Source organism: Dendrobates tinctorius, unplaced genomic scaffold (assembly GCF_039654945.1).
Source record: "Dendrobates tinctorius isolate UK_male_01 unplaced genomic scaffold, ASM3965494v1 ptg000188l, whole genome shotgun sequence".
NCBI lineage: Eukaryota > Metazoa > Chordata > Amphibia > Anura > Dendrobatidae > Dendrobates > Dendrobates tinctorius.
The window spans coordinates 4,196,661-4,217,225 of NW_027361855.1; the positions used below are offsets into that span (position 1 = coordinate 4,196,661).

The window sequence follows — 20,565 nt, forward strand, 5'->3', positions numbered from 1 at the left end:
TCATAGGAGAATCAAATAGGAGAACTACTTGCAAGTGGCCACTTTAAATACCTTTTCTCATGATTTGATACACCTGGCTATGAAGTTCAAAGCTCAATGAGGTTACAAAACCAATTTAGTGCTTCAGGAAGTCAGTAAAAAGTAGTTAGGAGTGTTCAAATCAAGAAAATGATAAGGGTGCCCATACTTTTGCACCGGTCAAATTTTGTTTAAATGCAGATTGCATATTTTCTGTTAGTACAATAAACCTCATTTGAATACAGAAATATAACTGAGTCCATCAGTTATTAGATATATGAAACTGAAATAGCTGTTGCAAAAACCAAAATTGTTATAAAGAAAAAAGGTTAACATTAATAGGGGTGCCCAAACTTTTACATATGACTGTAATATAGAGTACATATTCACCATCACTTGTCACTCTGATTCCTGAAGCCATTGTCATCTGTGGAACAAATATTAAAATAACAAACCACCAATATACTTACCACTGATCCGCAGAAGTCCACGAGTGTCCCATGACGATTTTGCATGGAGAACAGCAGCATCAGCTGATGCTACCGTTCTCTACGGGCTGCAGGAAACCAATGACGGGAGGTAGGTATCCTTCCGCACTGTATTCCTCCGCCACTGTAAAAAAAAGTCGCTAGTCTCGTTTTATGGCATTGCTGTGTGAGAAATTTCCCACGCAGCTTTTGCATGCATGTAGTATATATGTGGTATATATGTAGTATGCATGTTGCATGGATGTGGTATATATGTATGTATGTTGCATGCATGTAGTATATATGTATGTTGCATGCATGTAGTGTATATGTAGTATATATGTAGTATGCATGTTGCATATAGTATATATGTATGTTGCATGCATGTAGTATATACAGTATGTGGTATATATGTAGTATGCATGCTGCATGCATGTGGTATATATGTAGTATATATGTAGTATGCATGTTGCATGCATGTGGTATATATGTAGTATGTTGCATGCATGTAGTATATATGTATGTTGCATGCATGTAGTATATATGTAGTTAATATGTATGTTGCATGTAGTATATATGTTGTATATATGTATGTTGCTTGCATGTATTATATATGTTGTATATATGTAGTATGCATGTTGCATGCATGTAGTATATATGCTGTATGTTGCATGCATGTAGTATATATGTGGTATATATGTAGTATGCATGTTGCATGCATGTGGTATATATGTAGTATGTTGCATGCATGTAGTATATATGTATGTTGCATGCATGTAGTATATATGTAGTTAATATGTATGTTGCATGTAGTATATATGTTGTATATATGTATGTTGCTTGCATGTATTATATATGTTGTATATATGTAGTATGCATGTTGCATGCATGTAGTATATATGCTGTATGTTGCATGCATGTAGTATATATGTGGTATATATGTAGTATGCATGTTGCATGCATGTGGTATATATGTAGTATGTATGTATGTTGCATGCATGTAGTATGCATGTTGGATGTAGTATATATGTAGTGTATATGCATGTAGTATATATGTGGTATATATGTGGTATGCATGTTGCATGCATGTAGTATATATGTAATATGTATGTATGTTGCATGCATGTAGTATATATGTAGTATGTATGTAGCATGTATGTAGTATGTATGTTGCATGTAGTATATATGTTGTATATATGTATGTTGCATGCATGTAGTATATATGTGGTATATATGTAGTATGCATGTTGCATGCATGTAGTATATATGTTGTATATATGTATGTTGCATGCATGTGGTATATATGTAGTTTATATGTAGTATGCATGTCGTATATATGCAGTATATATGTTGCATGCATGTAGTATGTATGTTGCATGCATGTAGTATATATGTATGTTGCATTCATGTGGTATATATGTAGTATGCATGTAGCATATATATAGTATGTATGTTACATGTAGTATATATGTAGTATATATGTATGTTGCATGCATGTGGTATATATGTAGTTTATATGTAGTATGCATGTCGTATATATGCAGTATATATGTTGCATGCATGTAGTATGTATGTTGCATGCATGTAGTATATATGTATGTTGCATTCATGTGGTATATATGTAGTATGCATGTAGCATATATATAGTATGTATGTTACATGTAGTATATATGTAGTATATATGTATGTTGCATGCATGTAGTATATATGTAGTATGTATGTTGCATGTAGTATATATGTTGTATATATGCATGTTGCATGCATGTAGTATATATGTAGTATGCATGTTGCATGCATGTAGTATATATGTAGTATGTATGTATGCTGTATGTATGTAGCATGTATGTAGTATGTATGTTGCATGCATGTAGTATATATGTAGTATGTATGTAGTATGTATTTTTTTTGTACATTCAACACATTAGCCGGATGATGGGACTACTACTGTCCCATCATTGGCTAATGTGTCAATCACCGTCATGGTAGCAGGCATCGGACGATCCTGCACAGACCCCCGCAGCCTGCACAGACCCCCGGACAGTCGGTACAGACCACCACAGGCCGGCACAGCCCCCCAGCAGGCCGGCACAGACCCCTGGCAGTCTGCACAGACCCCTGGACAGTCGGTACAGACCACCGGCAGTCCGCACAGACCCCCGGACAGTCGTTACAGACCACCGGCAGGCCGGTACAGACCCCCGCAGCCTGCACAGACCCCCGGACAGTCGGTACAGACCACCGGCAGGCTGGTACAGACCCCCGCAGCCTGCACAGACCCCCAGACAGTCGGTACAGACCACCGGCAGGCCGGCACAGCCCCTCGGCAGGCCGGTACAGACCCCCGCAGCCTGCACAGACCCCCGGACAGTCGGCACAGACCACCGGCAGGCCGGCACAGCCCCTCGGCAGGCCTGTCCACAGACCCCCGGGAAACCAATGACGGTAGGTAGGTATCCTTCCGCACTGTATTTCTCAGCCACTGTAAAATAAAGTCCCTAGTCTCATTTTATGGCATTGCTGTGTGAGAAATTTCCCACGCAGCTTTTGCATGCATGTAGTATATATGTGGTATATATGTAGTATGCATGTTGCATGCATGTGGTATATATGTAGTATGTATGTTGCATGCATGTAGTATATATGTAGTATGCATGTTGCATGCATGTAGTATATAAGTAGTATGTATGTTGCATGTAGTATATATGTAGTATATATGTATGTTGCATGCATGTAGTATATATGTGGTATATATGTAGTATGCATGTTGCATGCATGTGATATATATGTAATATACATGTAGTATGCATGTTGCATGCATGTGGTATATATGTAGTATGTATGTTGCATGCATGTAGTATATATGTATGTTGCATGCATGTAGTATATATGTAGTTTGTATGTAGTATGTATGTTGCATGTAGTAGTTATGTTGTATATATGTATGTTGCATGCATGTAGCATATATGTTGTATGTATGTATGTTGCATGCATGTAGTATATATGTGGTATATATGTAGTATGCATGTTGCATGCATGTGGTATATATGTAGTATGTTGCATGCATGTAGTATATATGTAGTAATATGTATGTTGAATGCATGTAGTATATATGTGGTATATATGTAGTATGCATGTTGCATGCATGTGGTATATATGTAGTATGTATGTATTATGTATGTTGCATGTTGTATATATGTAGTATATATGTATTTTGAATGCATGTAGTATATGTGGTATATATGTAGTATGCATGTTGCATGCATGTGGTATATATGTAGTATGTATATATGTTGCATGCATGTAGTATATATGTATGTTGCATGCATGTAGTATATATGTAGTATGCATGTTGCATGAATGTGTTATATATGTAGTATGTATGTAGTATGTATGTTGCATGTAGTATATATGTTGTATATATGTATGTTGCATGCATGTAGCATATATGTTGTATGTATGTATGTTGCATGCATGTAGTATATATGTGGTATATATGTAGTATGCATGTTGCATGCATGTGGTATATATGTAGTATGTATGTATGTTGCATGCATGTAGTATATATGTAGTAATATGTATGTTGAATGTATGTAGTATATATGTTGGTATATATGTAGTATGCATGTTGCATTCATGTAGTATATAAGTATGTTGCACGCATGTAGTATATATGTAGTATGCATGTTGTATGCATGTGGTATATATGTAGTATGTATGTAGTATGTATGTTGCATGTTGTATATATGTAGTATATATGTATGTTGAATGCATGTAGTATATATGTGGTATATATGTAGTATGCATGTTGCATGCATGTGGTATATATGTAGTATGTATATATGTTGCATGCATGTAGTATATATGTATGTTGCATGCATGTAGTATATATGTAGTATGCATGTTGCATGAATGTGTTATATATGTAGTATGTATGTAGTATGTATGTTGCATGTAGTATATATGTAGTATATATGTATGTTGCATGCATGTAGTATATATGTAGTATACATATTGCATGCATGTGGTATATATGTAGTATGTATGTTGCATGCATGTAGTATATATGTATGTCACATGTTGTATATATGTAGTATGCATGTTGCATGCATGTGGTATATATGTAGTATGTATGTTGCATGTAGTATATATGTATGTTGCATGCATGTAGTATATATGTTGTATATATGTAGTATGCATGTGGTATATATGTTGTATGTATGTTGCATGCATGTGATATATATGTGGTATATATGTAGTATGCATTTTGCATGCATATGGTATATATGTTGCATGCATGTAGTATGCATGTTGCATGTAGTATATATGTTGCATGCATGTAGTATATGTGGTATATATAGTATGCATGTTGCATGCATGTAGTATATATGTTGTATATATGTATGTTGCATGCATGTGGTATATATGTAGTATGCATGTAGTATATATGTAGTATGTATGTAGTATATATGTAGTATGCATGTTGTATGTAGTATATATGTATGTTGCATGCATGTAGTATATATGTAGTATGTCTGTTGCATGCATGTGGTATATATGTAGTATGCATGTTGTATATATGTATTTTGCATTCATGTAGTATATATGTGGTATATGTAGTATGCATGTTGCATGCATGTAGTATATATGTAGTATGTTGCATGCATGTGGTATATATATGTAGCATGCATGTTGTATATATGTATGTTGCATGCATGTAGTATATATGTGGTATATATGTAGAATGCATGTTGCATGCATGTGGTATATATGTATGTTGCATGCATGTAGTATATATGTAGTATGCATGGTGCATGTAGTATATATGTATGTTGCATGCATGTAGTATATATGTGGTATATATGTAGTATGCATGTTGCATGAATGTGTTATATATGTAGTATGTACGTAGTATGTATGTTGCATGTAGTATATATGTAGTATATATGTATGTTGCATGCATGTAGTATGTATGTAGTATATATGTAGACCTACGATGTTATCAAAAGCTCCTACACCGAGAACCTCTGCAGTGTGAGTGTGAACGGCAGAAGAACGGCTTATTTCCAGCAGAGCCGGGGAGTCAGACAAGGCTGCAGCCTAAGCCCAACGCTCTTCAACATTTACATCAATGAGCTGGCTACCGCTCTGGAATCTTCCACAGCACCAGGTCTCACCCTCCACGACGTGCAGGTGAAATTCCTGCTGTATGCAGATGACTTGCTGCTTCTGTCACCAACCGAGAAAGGCCTCCAAGACAACCTGAAAATCTTAGAGAAATTCAGCTCCACCTGGGCTCTACTGGTCAACCTAAGGAAAACCAACATCATGGTGTTCCAGAAGAGAAAGAGAAAATCAGACCAGCACCCTTCATTTATCCTCAACAACTGCGCCCTTACAGGAACGGACAAATATACCTATCTGGGCCTAGAGATTCACCGATCAGGGAGCTTCAAACAAGCCATAGAGACCCTGAAAGACAAGGCATGCAAAACCTTCTATGCCATCCGAAGGAAACTCTACCATCTAAAGCCACCAGTGAGGGTCTGGTTAAAAATCTTCGATTCTATCATCGCCCCAATCCTCCTGTATGGCAGCGAAGTCTGGGGTCCTCACACCTACCCAGACTGGTCAAGGTGGGATTCAAGCCCAACAGAAATATTCCACCTGGAATTCTGCAAGCACCTTCTCCAAGTCCATAGGAGCACCTCCAACAGTGCTTGCCGGGCCGAGCTGGGCAGATTCCCTCTACACCTAATGGTTCTAAAGAATGCACTGTCATTCTGGGCTCACCTACGTAGGAGCAATCCAAGCTCCCATCACCATAAAGCCCTGACACATGTAGGGGAAACAGAAAAACCAGGACCCTCGGAACAGCTCACCCAAACCCAACCTGACCTGAAAACCAATCACAACAACCTGACAAAAGCCGGAATCAGGAAGATGGTAGACGAAGGCCAGGAGAGGTACGTAAGTGACTGGAAGAACGACATCATCAGCTCACAGAAACTGACCATGTACCGGAGTCTACAGAGATACTACAGACTGGCCCCATACCTGGAGAAACTCCCGGACCCCAAAGACCGCAAGATCCTGAGCCGGTATAGACTCAGTGCCCACAGTCTGGCCATCGAATCCGGCCGACACAGGCAGAGCTACAAGCCCAGGGAGGAAAGACTGTGCCAACACTGTGACCAGGAGGCCCTGGAGGATGAGACCCACTTCCTGCTACACTGCTCCAAGTACTCAGCAGTGAGGGACACTCACTTCAGGAGACTCTCACATCTCTTCCCGGATTTCACCACCATGAAGGAGGAAGAGAAAACATATATCCTGCTGGGGGAAGAAGAGAGAGCAGTGGAGATAGCAGCGCAATATGTGAGCGAATGCCATAGACTGCGAGAAAGAGAACTATGATATGCCATGGACTTCTATGGCACCCACCCTGGATATGCCCCAATCCCCCATCCACCTTCCCTATGCCATGGACTTCTATAGCCTCATCCTGGATCTGCCCCCATGCCCCCATCCACCTTCCCTATGCCATGGACTTTTATAGCCCCATCCTGGATCTGCCCCATCCACTTTTCCTACAGCCCCTTCCCAACATCCCTACAGTCCCTATCCCAATTCCCTTCTGTACACCTGCTTTCGCAAAACTAATGTGTATTTAGTCCTGCCAATAAAGCTTCTTTGAATCTTGAATCTTGTATGCATGTTGCATGCATGTAGTATATATGTATGTTGCATGTTGTATATATGTAGTATGCATGTTGCATGCATGTGGTATATATGTAGTATGTATGTTGCATGTAGTATATATGTATGTTGCATGCATGTAGTATATATGTTGTATATATGTAGTATGCATGTTGCATGCATGTGGCATATATGTTGTATATGTTGTATGTATGTTGCATGCATGTGATATAAATATGTGGTATATATGTAGTATGCATTTTGCATGCATATGGTTTATATGTTGCATGCATGTAGTATGCATGTTGCATGTAGTATATATGTAGTATATATGTTGCATGCATGTAGTATATATGTGGTATATATGTAGTATGCATGTTGCATGCATGTAGTATATATGTTGTATATATGTATGTTGCATGCATGTGGTATATATGTAGTATGTATGTAGTATGTATGTAGTATATACTGTATGTAGTATGCATGTTGTATGTAGTATATATGTATGTTGCATGCATGTAGTATATATGTAGTATGTATGTTGCATGCATGTGGTATATATGTAGTATGCATGTTGTATATATGTATTTTGCAGGCATGTAGTATATATGTGGTATATGTAGTATGCATGTTGCATGCATGTAGTATATATGTAGTATGTATGTTGCATGCATGTAGTATATATGTAGTATGTATGTAGCATGTATGTAGTATGTATGTTGCATGTAGTATATATGTAGTATATATGTATGTTGCATGCATGTAGTATATATGTTGTGTATATGTAGTATGCATGTTGCATGCATGTGGCATATATGTAGTATGTATGTATGTTGCATGCATGTAGTATATATGTAGTATGCATGTTGCATGTAGTATATATGTAGTATATATGTATGTTGAATGCATGTAGTATATATGTGGTATATATGTAGTATGCATGTTGCATGCATGTGGTATATATGTAGTATGTATGTTGCATGCATGTAGTATATATGTATGTTGCATGCATGTAGTATATATGTCTTATGAGGAAAGACTAGAAGCAATGGGATGAAACTGAATGGGAGGAGACACAGATTAGATATTAGAAAAAACTTTTTGACAGTTAGAGTGATCAATGAGTGGAACAGGCTGCCACGAGAAGTGGTGAGTTCTCCTTCAATGGAAGTCTTCAAACAGAGGCTGGACAGACATCTGACTGGGATGATTTAGCGAATCCTGCTTTGAGCAGGGGGTTGGACCAGATGGCCCAGGAGGTCCCTTCCAACTCTACGATTCTATGATTCTATGATTCTATGATTCTATGTAGTATGCATGTTGCATGAATGTGGTATATATGTAGTATTTATGTCATATGTATGTTGCATGTAGTATATATGTATGTTGAATGCATGTAGTATATATGTGGTATATATGTAGTATGCATGTTGCATGCATGTGTTATAAATGTAGTATGTATGTTGCATGCAGTTAGTATATATGTATGTTGCATGCATGCAGTATATATGTAGTATGCATGTTGCATGAATGTGGTATGTATGTAGTATGTATGTTGCATGCATGTAGTATATATGTGGTATATATGTAGTATGCATGTTGCATGCATGTAGTATATATGTAGTATGTATGTATGTTGCATGCATGTAGTATATATGTAGCATGTATGTAGTATGTATGTTGCATGTAGTATATATGTAGTACTAGCTGAAGAGCCCGGCGCTGCCCGGGCATAGTAACTAACTGTGGTTAGTTATAACAAATTATAATTATCCACCATCCCATAGTCCCGTGCCCATATACCCATCACACATCCTCCATCCCATAATCCCATACCCATATACCCATCATACATATCCTCCATTCCATAGTCGAGTGCCCATATACCCATCACACATTCTCCATCCCATAGTCCCATGCCCATATACCCATCATACACATCCTCCATCCCATAGTCCCGTGCCCATATACCCATCACACATCCTCCATCCCATAGGCCCGTGCCCATATACCCATCATACACATCCTCCATCCCATAGTCCCGTGCCCATATACCCATCACACATCCTCCATCCCATAGTCCCATGCCCATATACCCATCATACATATTCTCCATCCCATAGTCCCATGCCCATATACCCATCATACATAGTCTCCATCCCATAGTCCCTTTCCCATATACCCATCACACATCCTCCATCCCATAGTCCCATGCCCATATACATATCCGCCATCCCATAGTCCCGTTGCCATATACCCGTCATACATATCCTCCATCCCATAGTCCCGTGCCCATATACTCATCATACATATTCGCCATCCCATAGTCGAGTGCCCATATACCCATCACACATCCTTCATCTCAGAGTCCCATGCCCATATACCCATCAAACATATCCTCCATCCCATAGTCCCGTGCCCATATACCCATCACACATATCCGCCATCTCATAGTCCCGTGCCCATATACCCATCACACATCCTCCATCCCATAGTCCTGTTCCCATATACATATCCGCCATCCCATAGTCCCCTGCCCATATACCCGTCAAACATATCCTCCATCCCATAGTCAAGTGCCCATATACCCATCACACATCCTCCATCCCATAGTCCCGTGCCCATATACATATCCGCCATCCCATAGTCCCGTGACCATATACCCGTCATACATATCCTCCATCCCATAGTCCAGTGCCCATATACCCGTCATACATATCCTCCATCCCATAGTCCAGTGCCCATATACCCATCACACATCCTCCATCCCATAGTCAACCATTGCGACATCATAATGAGCGGCGGCACGGCTTGCAACCTATGATGACATCAGCGTCGCCATGGCAACCATTGTGAAATCATAATGAGGGGCGGGGCTTGATACGCACACACTGCTTCCCCAGTATGCAAATAGGGGCATTATGACATCACAATGAGGGGCGGGGCTTGACACGCACACACTTTTTCCCCCAGTATGTAGATAGGGGCAAAATTGTTTGGCGAATTGGAACGCGCAGGGTTAAAATTTCGCCTCACAACATAGCTTAGGACCCTCTCGGGGTCCAGACGTGCTACTGTGCCAAATTTTGTGGCTGTAGCTGCGATGGTGCGGATGCCTATCCCGGACATACACACATACACACACACACACAAACACACACACATACAGTACATACATACACACTTTGAGCTTTATATAGTATGCATGTTGCATGCATGTAGTATATATGTATGTTGCATGCATGTGGTATATATGTAGTTAATATGTAGTATGCATGTTGCATGTAGTATATATGTAGCATATATGTTGCATGCATGTAATATGTATGTAGTATGTATGTTGCATGCATGTAGTATATGTTGTATATATGTATGTTGCATGCATGTGGTATATATGTAGTATGCATGTAGCATATATGTAGTATGTATGTTACATGTAGTATATATGTTGTATATATGCATGTTGCATGCATGTAGTATATATGTAGTATGCATGTTGCATGCATGTAGTATATATGTAGTATGTATGTATTGTGGCAGGGCTAAGGGTCGTGTGCCTCATAAATGGCTTGTCTCTATAATGTAAGGCATAAGTAAAGCGTACCAGATATTATTATTATTGTTGTTTGAAGGACCTGTGGTGAGGTCACAGTCAGGTGACCAGTCAGCTGCTGGATTTGTGGGTGTGGCTACAGCCTTATAATGTGGCCTGCTCCTGAACCAGGGAGCTGTATGTGGGGAGGACTACACCTCCCAGCATGTGCTGAGACTCGCGGTCTGAGTCTGCAACCACGAACGTTTATGTTTTTGTTTGCATAAGCTAGAGGCTATTCTTGGTGACACGCTGTTTGATGGTTTATGACAGAAATAAACCGCATGCTCTGTTGAAGAATCTGTCTCCTGATTGTCTCCCGCTGCACCTTAGGCTAGTTTCACACTAGCGTTTATGAGCGCAGCGACGGCCTGCGCACGGCCGCCGCTAAGCCCCGCCCCCTGCCGCGCCCCGCCGGTAGCTCCGCCCACCGGCGCATGACGCTGCATGCGCCCTGCGTCCCCTATCTTTATCACAGGGGGCGCAGGCCGTGCGCAGTATGCGTTTGGCGGCGCATGCGCCTTTTTGACGGTGCGCCGACGCAACCAAACTGCAGCAGGTTGCGTTTGGCGCAGGTCGGCGCACAGTCAAAAGGACGCATGCGCCGCCAAACGCATACTGCGCACGGCCTGCGCCCCCTGTGATAAAAATAGGGGACGCAGGGCGCATGCAGCGTCATGCGCCGGTGGGCGGAGCTACAGGCGGGGGCGCGGCAGGGGGCGGGGCTTAGCGGTGGCCGTGCGCAGGCCGTCGCTGCACTCATAAACGCTAGTGTGAAACTAGCCTTAGTGAGTCACATCCCTACAGTATGTTGTATGTATGTAGCATGTATGTAGTATGTATGTTGCATGTATGTAGTATATATGTCCTATGTATGTAGTATGTATTTTTTTTTGTACATTCAACACATTAGCCGGATGATGGGACTACTACTTTCCCATCATTGGCTAATGTGTCAATCACCGTCATGGTAGCAGGCATCGCCCGATGGGACTTGTAGTGCCATCGGACGATCCTGCACAGACCACCGCAGCCTGCAAAGACCCCCGGACAGTCGGTACAGACCACCGGCAGTCCGCACAGACCCCCGGACAATCGGTACAGACCCCCGCAGCCTGCACAGACCCCCAGACAGTCGGTACAGACCACCGGCTGGCCGGCACAGCCCCCCGGCAGGCCGGTACAGACCCCCACAGCCTGCACAGACCCGCGGACAGTAGGCACAGACCACCGGCAGGCCGGCACAGCCCCTCGGCAGGCCGGTACAGACCCCCCGCAGTCCGCACAGACCCCCGGGAAACCAATGACGGGAGGTAGGTATCCTTCCGCACTGTATTCCTCCACCACTGTAAAAAAGTCCCTAATCTCATTTTATGGCATTGCTGTGTGAGAAATTTCCCACGCAGCTTTTGCATGCATGTAGTATATATGTGGTATATATGTAGTATGCATGTTGCATGTAGTATATATGTATGTTGCATGCATGCAGTATATATGTAGTATGCATGTTGCATGCATGTGGTATATATGTAGTATGTATGTTGCATGCATGTAGGATATATGTAGTATGCATGTTGCATGTAGTATATATGTATGTTGAATGCATGTAGTATATATGTGGTATATATGTAGTATGCATGTTGCATGCATGTGGTATATATGTAGTATGTATGTTGCATGCATCTAGTATATATGTATGTTGCATGCATGTAGTATATATGTAGTATGCATGTTGTATGCATGTGGTATATATGTAGTATGTATGTAGTATGTATGTTGCATGTAGTATATATGTAGTATATATGTATGTTGAATGCATGTAGTATATATGTGGTATATCTGTAGTATGCATGTTGCATGCATGTGGTATATATGTAGTATGTATGTTGCATGCATGTAGTATATTGCATACATGTAGTATATATGTAGTATGCATGTTGCATGAATGTGGTATATATGTAGTATGTATGTAGTATATATAAATGTTGCATGCATGTAGTATATATGTAGTATGCATGTTGCATGTAGTATATATGTATGTTGCATGCATGTAATATATATGTAGTATGCATGTGGTATATATGTAGTATATATGTAGTATGCATGTTGCATGCATGTGGTATATATGTAGTATATACAGTATGTATGTTGCATGCATGTAGTATATCTGTATGTTGCATACATGTAGTATGTATGTTGCATGTAGTATATATGTTGTATATATGCATGTTGCATGCATGTAATATATGTTGTATATATGTAGTATGCTTGTTGCATGCATGTAGTATATATGTAGTATATATGTTGTATGTATGCATGTTGCATGCATGTAGTATATATGTGGTATATATGTAGTATGCATGTTGCATGCATGTGGTATATACTGTATGTAGTATGTATGTATGTTGCATGCATGTAGTATATATGTAGTATGCATGTTGCATGTAGTATATATGTAGTATATATGTATGTTGAATGCATGTAGTATATATGTGGTATATATGTAGTATGCATGTTGCATGCCTGTGGTATATATGTAGTATGTATGTTGCATGCATGTAGCATATAGTATATATGTATGTTGCATGCATGTGGTATATATGTAGTATATATGTAGTATGCATGTTGCATGCATGTGGTATATATGTAGTATGTATGTATTATGTATGTTGCATGTAGTATATATGTATGTTGCATGCATGTAGTATATATGTTGTATGCATTTTGCATGCATGTGGTACATATGTTGTATGTATGTATGTAATATATATGTGGTATATATGTAGTATGCATGTTGCATGCATATAGTATATATGTAGTATGCATGTTGCATGTATGTAGTATATATGTGGTATATAGGTAGTATGCATGTTGCATGCATGTGGTATATATGTAGTATGTATGTAGTATGTATGTTGCATGTAGTATATATGTATGTTACATGCATGTAGTATATATGTTGTATATATGTAGTATGCATGTTGCATGCATGTGGCATATATGTTGTATGTATGTATGTTGCATGCATGTAATATATGTGGTATATATGTAGTATGCATTTTGCATGCATGTGGTATATATGTTGCATGCATATAGTATATATGTAGTATATGTATGTTGCATGCATGTAGTATATATGTTGTATATATGTATGTTGCATGCATGTGGCATATATGTAGCATGCATGTGGTATATATGTAGTATGCATGTAGTATATATGTAGTATGTATGTAGTATATATGTAGTATGCATGTTGTATGTAGTATATATGTATGTTGCATGCATGTAGTATATATGTAGTATGCATGTTGCATGCATGTGGTATATATGTAGTATGCATGTTGTATATATGTATGTTGCATGCATGTAGTATATATGTGGTATATATGTAGTATGCATGTTGCATGCATGTAGTATATATGTAGTATGTTGCATGCATGTGGTATATATGTAGCATGCATGTTGTATATATGTATGTTGCATGCATGTAGTATATATGTGGTATATATGTAGTATGCATGTTGCATGCATGTAGTATATATGTTGTATGCATGTATACAGACCGCGCATCATGATGACGTCATTTCGGCAGCCAATCAGAGCCACAACAGTGGCTCATTGCATTATGGGAACTTCTGATTCCGATATCCGATATTGAAAAAATATCGGTACTCAGTATCGGAATTCCGATACAGCGAATATCGGCCGATACCCGATATTTGCAGTATCGGAATGCTCAACACTAGTGTAAAGTGAAACACGCATATATAGTAGTAAAAATGTGAAACAGGGAGCACTTTTACCTGTAACTGTAGTGGGTTCCGTATATCAGTATATACGGAACCCACTATAGTTACAGGTAAAGTTTTATCCTATATTACGTTCTATTAGGTTCCTATGTTGACCTCCATATTAACACAACATTTTTAAACAGTCGGGTAGGTTTATTACTGAATTTTCTTGTTTTCTTTTACCTTTTCCAGTCTTCCCATCTGGTTCTCCGCATATTTAATCATTTTATTGTACTCATTTTTTTCTGCATAATGATTTCTCGTCGTGTTAATGTATTTCTTCATTATCACGTTTGTGAACTATATGATGTACTTTTTCATATGTTACTAATAGGTCATAGTCATTGTATGCATTTATTTATTATTTTGTCGCAGACTGATGAAGGCCATGTAGGCCGAAATGTTACATGCAGATTGCAAAAATAAAATTTTCTTCTATGGGCGCCTTAAGTTGAGAGCCAAGTTATTTTCACTATTAGGCTTTGGTTTGGGTAACCTACCGTATATACTCGTGAATAAGCCGACCCGTGTATAAGCAGACCCCCTAATTTTGCCACAAAAAAACTGGGAAAACTTATTGACTCGTGTATAAGCCTAGGGTTAATGGTGGTCCAAGAAGATGCTCCATAGATAAACCCCCCATATGCTGCTGCACAAGGCTTAATGCTGTGCTGGCCCAAGAAGATACTCCATAAATACCCCCCATATGCTGCTGCACAAGGGTTAATGCTGCCCCATAAGATGCTCCATAAATACCCACATAATATGCTGCTGCACAAGGGTTAATGCTGCCCCATAAGATGCTCCATAAATACCCCCATATGCTGCTGCACAAGGGTTACTGCTGGCCCAAGAAGATGCTCCATAAATACCCCCCATATGCTGCTGCACAAGGGTTAATGCTGCTCCATAAGATGCTCCAGAAATACCCCCCATAATATGCTGCTGCACAAGGATTAATGCTACCCCATAAGATGCTCCATAAATACCCCCATATGCTGCTGCACAAGGGTTAATGCTGCTCCATAAGATGCTCCATAAATACCCCCCATAATATGCTGCTGCACAAGGATTAATGCTGCCCCATAAAATGCTCCATAAATACCCCATATGCTGCTGCACAAGGGTTAATGCTGCACAATAAGATGCTCCATAAATACCCCCATAATATGCTGCTGCACAAGGATTAATGCTGCCCCATAAGATTCTCCATAAAAACCCCCATAATATGCTGCTGCACAAGGATTAATGTTAATGCTGCCCCATAAGATGCTGCATAAATACCCCTTATTTGCTGCTGCAATTTTAAAAAAATGACATACTCACCTCTCCATCGCTGGGGGCTTGGTGCCGGTGTCCTGAGCCCCCAGCACCGGCGATATTTACCGGTCCCTGTTCCATCGCGGCCCACCTCTGTGTCTCCCAGGTCTCTGCACTGACTTTCAGCAGAGGGCGCACACTGACTACATCATCGCGCCCTCTGCCGTCACAGCAGAAGGACCTGGAGACACAGCGATGCACGGCGATGGAATCGGGACAGGTAAATATTACTTTGCCCCGTCATACTCACCCCCTCCTGGCGCATGGTCTTCTCTGCAGCGGCAGCCCCTGCTTCTCCCTCTTGCCGTCTGCTTCCTGCATTCAGCTGGTCATGTGGTACCGCTCATTAAACTCATAAATATGTGCATATTCATGAGTTTAATGAGTGGTTCCTGAACGCAGGAGCAGAGGGCAGAGGGAGAAGCAGGGGCTGCAGAGACATGCCAGGAGGGGGTGAGTATGGTCTTTGTCCCCCCCGGTATATGACTCACGTATAAGCCGAGAGGGGGACTTTCAGCCTAAAAAATGGGCTGAAAATCTCGGCGTATATACGGTACTTGTGCACCCTGCAGTAGTGCCACGCTATATTATACATGATTCTTTGACAATACTAAGGCATTTCCTCCATTAAATAGCTTAACAGGGAATGGATACAGTACTATGAGAACTCGGTGTCACACACATCTTTTCAGGGCAATTCGAGACTTTAGAGTACTTTAGACTTTCGATTCACTTGTTGAACAACTTATGTTTATCTGGCGAATATGAATTTCAAAGGAATTGCCCATTTCTTCTAATAATCAATTAGTTCATCAAATTTTAAATGTAAAACAAACTTCATTATAATATGTCACGTTTAGTGATGAGCACTCGTTACTCCAGGTTGCCTAGGGTGCTCAAGGATACAGAGAATCGCGGGTGCTCGAGTGACATGTTCATGTTCCCGCGGCCATGTTGGACAGTTGCAAAACATGTGGAGATTGCCTGACAAACACAGACAATCCCTGCATGTTTTGTGGCTGTTTATCAGCCACGAAACACGCGGTCGCAGGGATTCAAACATGCCACTTGAGCACTCATGATACCCAGTGCATACCCGAGCAGCCTCGGCAAACTTGAGTAACGAGCACTTGCCCTCATCACTAGCCACATTAAAAGCAAATCAACAAATTGACAAAAAGTACCTGTTGCAGGTCTGCAAGGGAGTATAAGTGGATTTGCTGAAAAAGATATTCGCGGGGGAAAATTCTGGAAAAAAAAGACAATATAGACAAAAATTAAGTAACAATTAAAAGGTCTTTGTTGAATAACTCACTCGAAAAGTCATATCCACTGAAATAGACTTGGTCATCCCTATTGCTACTACAGCAGTCGCCACAGTTGAAACAGTAGGGATGAGCGAATAGCTTTGGAAAACTCTATCCAAATAGCTATAGCACTTACTCAATAGGTGCATCGAGAACCCAAATACCTGAAGTGCTCCCGAAGATCGGCGCCGCAGCTGCATGTGTTGCAGCTGTGTGACAGTCACAACACATGTATGGAGAGCCTGTTTGTTGTGACTGTCACACAGTAGCGACGCATGCAATTGCTACGTTGAACAGATGATCATAGGAAGCGTTCCAAGTATCTGGGTTCCCAATGCAGCTATTTGGTAAGCAACATAGCTCTTCGGATAAGGACTTATCTGAAGATATTTGCTCATCCCTAGACATAAGGTTGTTCAGTAGATTTTGAACTACTTGCATTGATTTGATCATTCAAGTATTAGAGAAGTAATGTTACTCTTATTCATGGTAACCAAAACTGTCCAGACATACCATGACTAGTTACATTAAAACCATACTGCATGTAGGAATTCACAAAATGCCATATAAACCTTTGGACCTAGAATCCTTAATATATGCCATATGTGAGGTAGCGCTGTCATTCAAGTAGGAAATTCTCGCTTGGCAGCCAGGTAATCATAACCGGCATGGGTTTTCCATAAAACAATCTCAGTCTGTGTGGTTTATTCAGGCATCATAAACCATAACCAGCAACATAAAGTTCATATTCACAGCATAGCGTTCTTGACAGAGCTTCACTCTGTCCTCCCTGTGGTAACTCAGGTTATACAATGTTCCATACGCAGGCTCTTCAGCCTCTTAGTTATCTCATCCACGTTAGGGTTTCCTCATGGTTACTTCACCATGCTGCAGACATCCATTCCCTCCAGGGAATCATCAGGCACATGCAGCCATTACACACAGCCACTTTACATGCTGTTAGCCAAGAGACACATCTCCCAGTGGGACCTTCCACAACGGACCAACCAGGTACCTGCATTCACCACATATGACCTACCCTGGCCACCTTATATGGTCCGTAGCCACGCCCACCGGGTCACATGGCTATGACCTCATCACAGGTCCTTGAACCATTCACACACACTTTGCAATAGTGTTCTTAAACACAACCCCCTGGGTGGGTTTGTAGGTAACTGGTCCGCCCATCTCCCCAGCTACCTGGACACTTCTCCCTGACACATTGAAACAGCACCTCAGCAGTATCACTGCACCTCAGCAGTATCACATAAGTCTCCATCTCAAGGTTACCCACCTTGAGATACATAACGGTCATTCAGGACTCTGCCATTCATTCTCTCTCCTAGGACATCCACACAGCGCCCCCTAGCGGACACAGTGGTCACTACACCACATACCTAACCAAAAAAGCTTAAATTTTAATATTAAAACCAGAGTGCTACACACAAAAAGCACCAAGAAAGTGGTGCCACAAAACTCCACACGAAAAGCAAAAAGTACAAGGTTCTCCAGCTTCCATAGATTGGCTGTGAAGATCTGCAGCACAAAAAGTTAAAGTCACTGCTTGGCTTCAGATGCAGACAAAGCAAATTAAAGTATCCAGCCTTTGGGATATAAAACTTCCCTAATTTATTAGTACAGCTTAAAAGGTTGCAAATACATTACAAATATTGCATCAAGGCAAAAACAGATGCATTTTAGACATTGAAATGTGCATGGTATGACTAATAACATTTCTGACAGTCATACCATAACTAAGGATATTTTTATGTTCTAAATACATGGTTATTTGCCTAATGCAATATTTTTAATGTACCTGGAAACTTTAAAGCTGAAATAATGAATTGGTGGGGATTTATATCCAAATGGATGAATACCTTCATTTGCTTTGTCTGCATGACTTAGAAAAGTTCTATGTCCGAAATGTGCTGGTTCTTGCATTGATGCAAAATTTTATTGTACCGAGAACCTTTAAGGGTAAGTGCACAAGTTGCGGATTGTGCTGCAGATTTTTCTACGTGGATTTGGCAAAATCCACAGGTAAATCCGCAGGTCAAAAGACCTGCGTCTTATCTGCGGATTAGCCTACGGTTTTCCCCTGCGGTTTGACACCTGTACAATGGAGCAGGTGTAAAACCGCTGCGGATTGCGCACAAAGAAGTGACATGCTGCGGATTTCAAACCACAGCAAATCTGTGCGGAAAAATCTGCAGCATGTGCACTGCGGTTTTCATTTCCATAGAAAATATGGTACTGTACAACGCAACATAAACTGCTGCCAATCTGCCCGGTGCCAAATCTGCTGCTGATCCGCAGCAGAATCCACAGCATGTGCACATACCCTTAAGCTGTACTAATAAATTGGTGACATTTTTATCCAAACAGCTCAATAACTTTACTTGCTTAGGCTATGTGCATACGCTGCGGATTCACCCGCAATATTGACCTCCTGTCAGCTCCTGTGTTTCATGGAGCAAGCCAGAGGTAATTTTTTAATACATTTCTAAGAAAGTCTTGTTCTGCCTCTCATAGACTAAAATTGAGCTGTAAGTGACAAAATTTCTGCCTTGCGCCCAGTCAGAAGTTACGGGCACAAGATAGTGCAGAGGGACCGTAGTGGAGTTGGTAAAAGGTGAAGCTGCCGGAAGGTGAGTATAAAAATGGGGGTTGAGGGCTTACATTTCAAGTGCCACTCCTGCGTTGAAAAAAAACACATGCTGTAGTGGTACTTTAACTGCTTGTTTTTGGCTTCTGTTTAAGAGCGTTTGGGGCTGTTTGTCACTAGTGATGAGTGAACATGCTGGGATAAGTTGTTATACGAGCATGCTCATGGGCCCAGCTGTTGCACAGCCACAACATAGGCAGGGATTGCCTAAAAACAGGTAATCCCTGCATGTGTTGTGGCTGTCTAACAGCTGCGAGAAGCAGCCGCGGGGACTAGAACATATTTCGAGCACCCCGAAGTCTCTTGGTTAGCACACAAACATGGATAACACCTTATCCCAGCACATTCGCTCATCACTATTTGTTACATCTCAGTGGCATTTTTGAGGTCAGTTACATTTAAAACAAATGCAGTCTGTTGAGGTTCTGAAAGCTTTTTTTAGTTAATAAATAGCAATAAAATGCAGGTAAAATAATGTTATTAAAAAAAGTTTCACACTGTTGGAGTTTCTTAAAACACATTCTGATAACCAACTTAAACATTAAAAAAAAACAAACATGTGAACCTGGCCCATTGCTCCTGGACATGTACTTTTCACATTGGTACTACGATTTCAGCACCGACCATTGATGCAGTTATAGAAGGGCAGAGGTTATAGCTATTGAATGGCTTATGGTGTGACATCGTGCCTCGATCAATCAGCGGATTT

At 40.6% G+C, this 20,565-nt stretch overlaps 1 protein-coding gene across 3 annotated transcripts in view; it reads right to left on the reverse strand.

Moving 5' to 3' along the window:
* PLEKHM3 (pleckstrin homology domain containing M3) overlaps window positions 1-20,565 on the reverse strand; it is a 1,535,517-nt gene that overhangs the window by 397,090 nt on the left and 1,117,862 nt on the right. For all 3 annotated transcript variants that reach the window (XM_073552250.1, XM_073552252.1, XM_073552251.1), the window contains exon 6: window positions 17,069-17,132. In XM_073552250.1, the coding sequence (XP_073408351.1) occupies window positions 17,069-17,132 (64 nt within the window). The remainder of the gene's footprint in view (window positions 1-17,068; window positions 17,133-20,565) is intronic.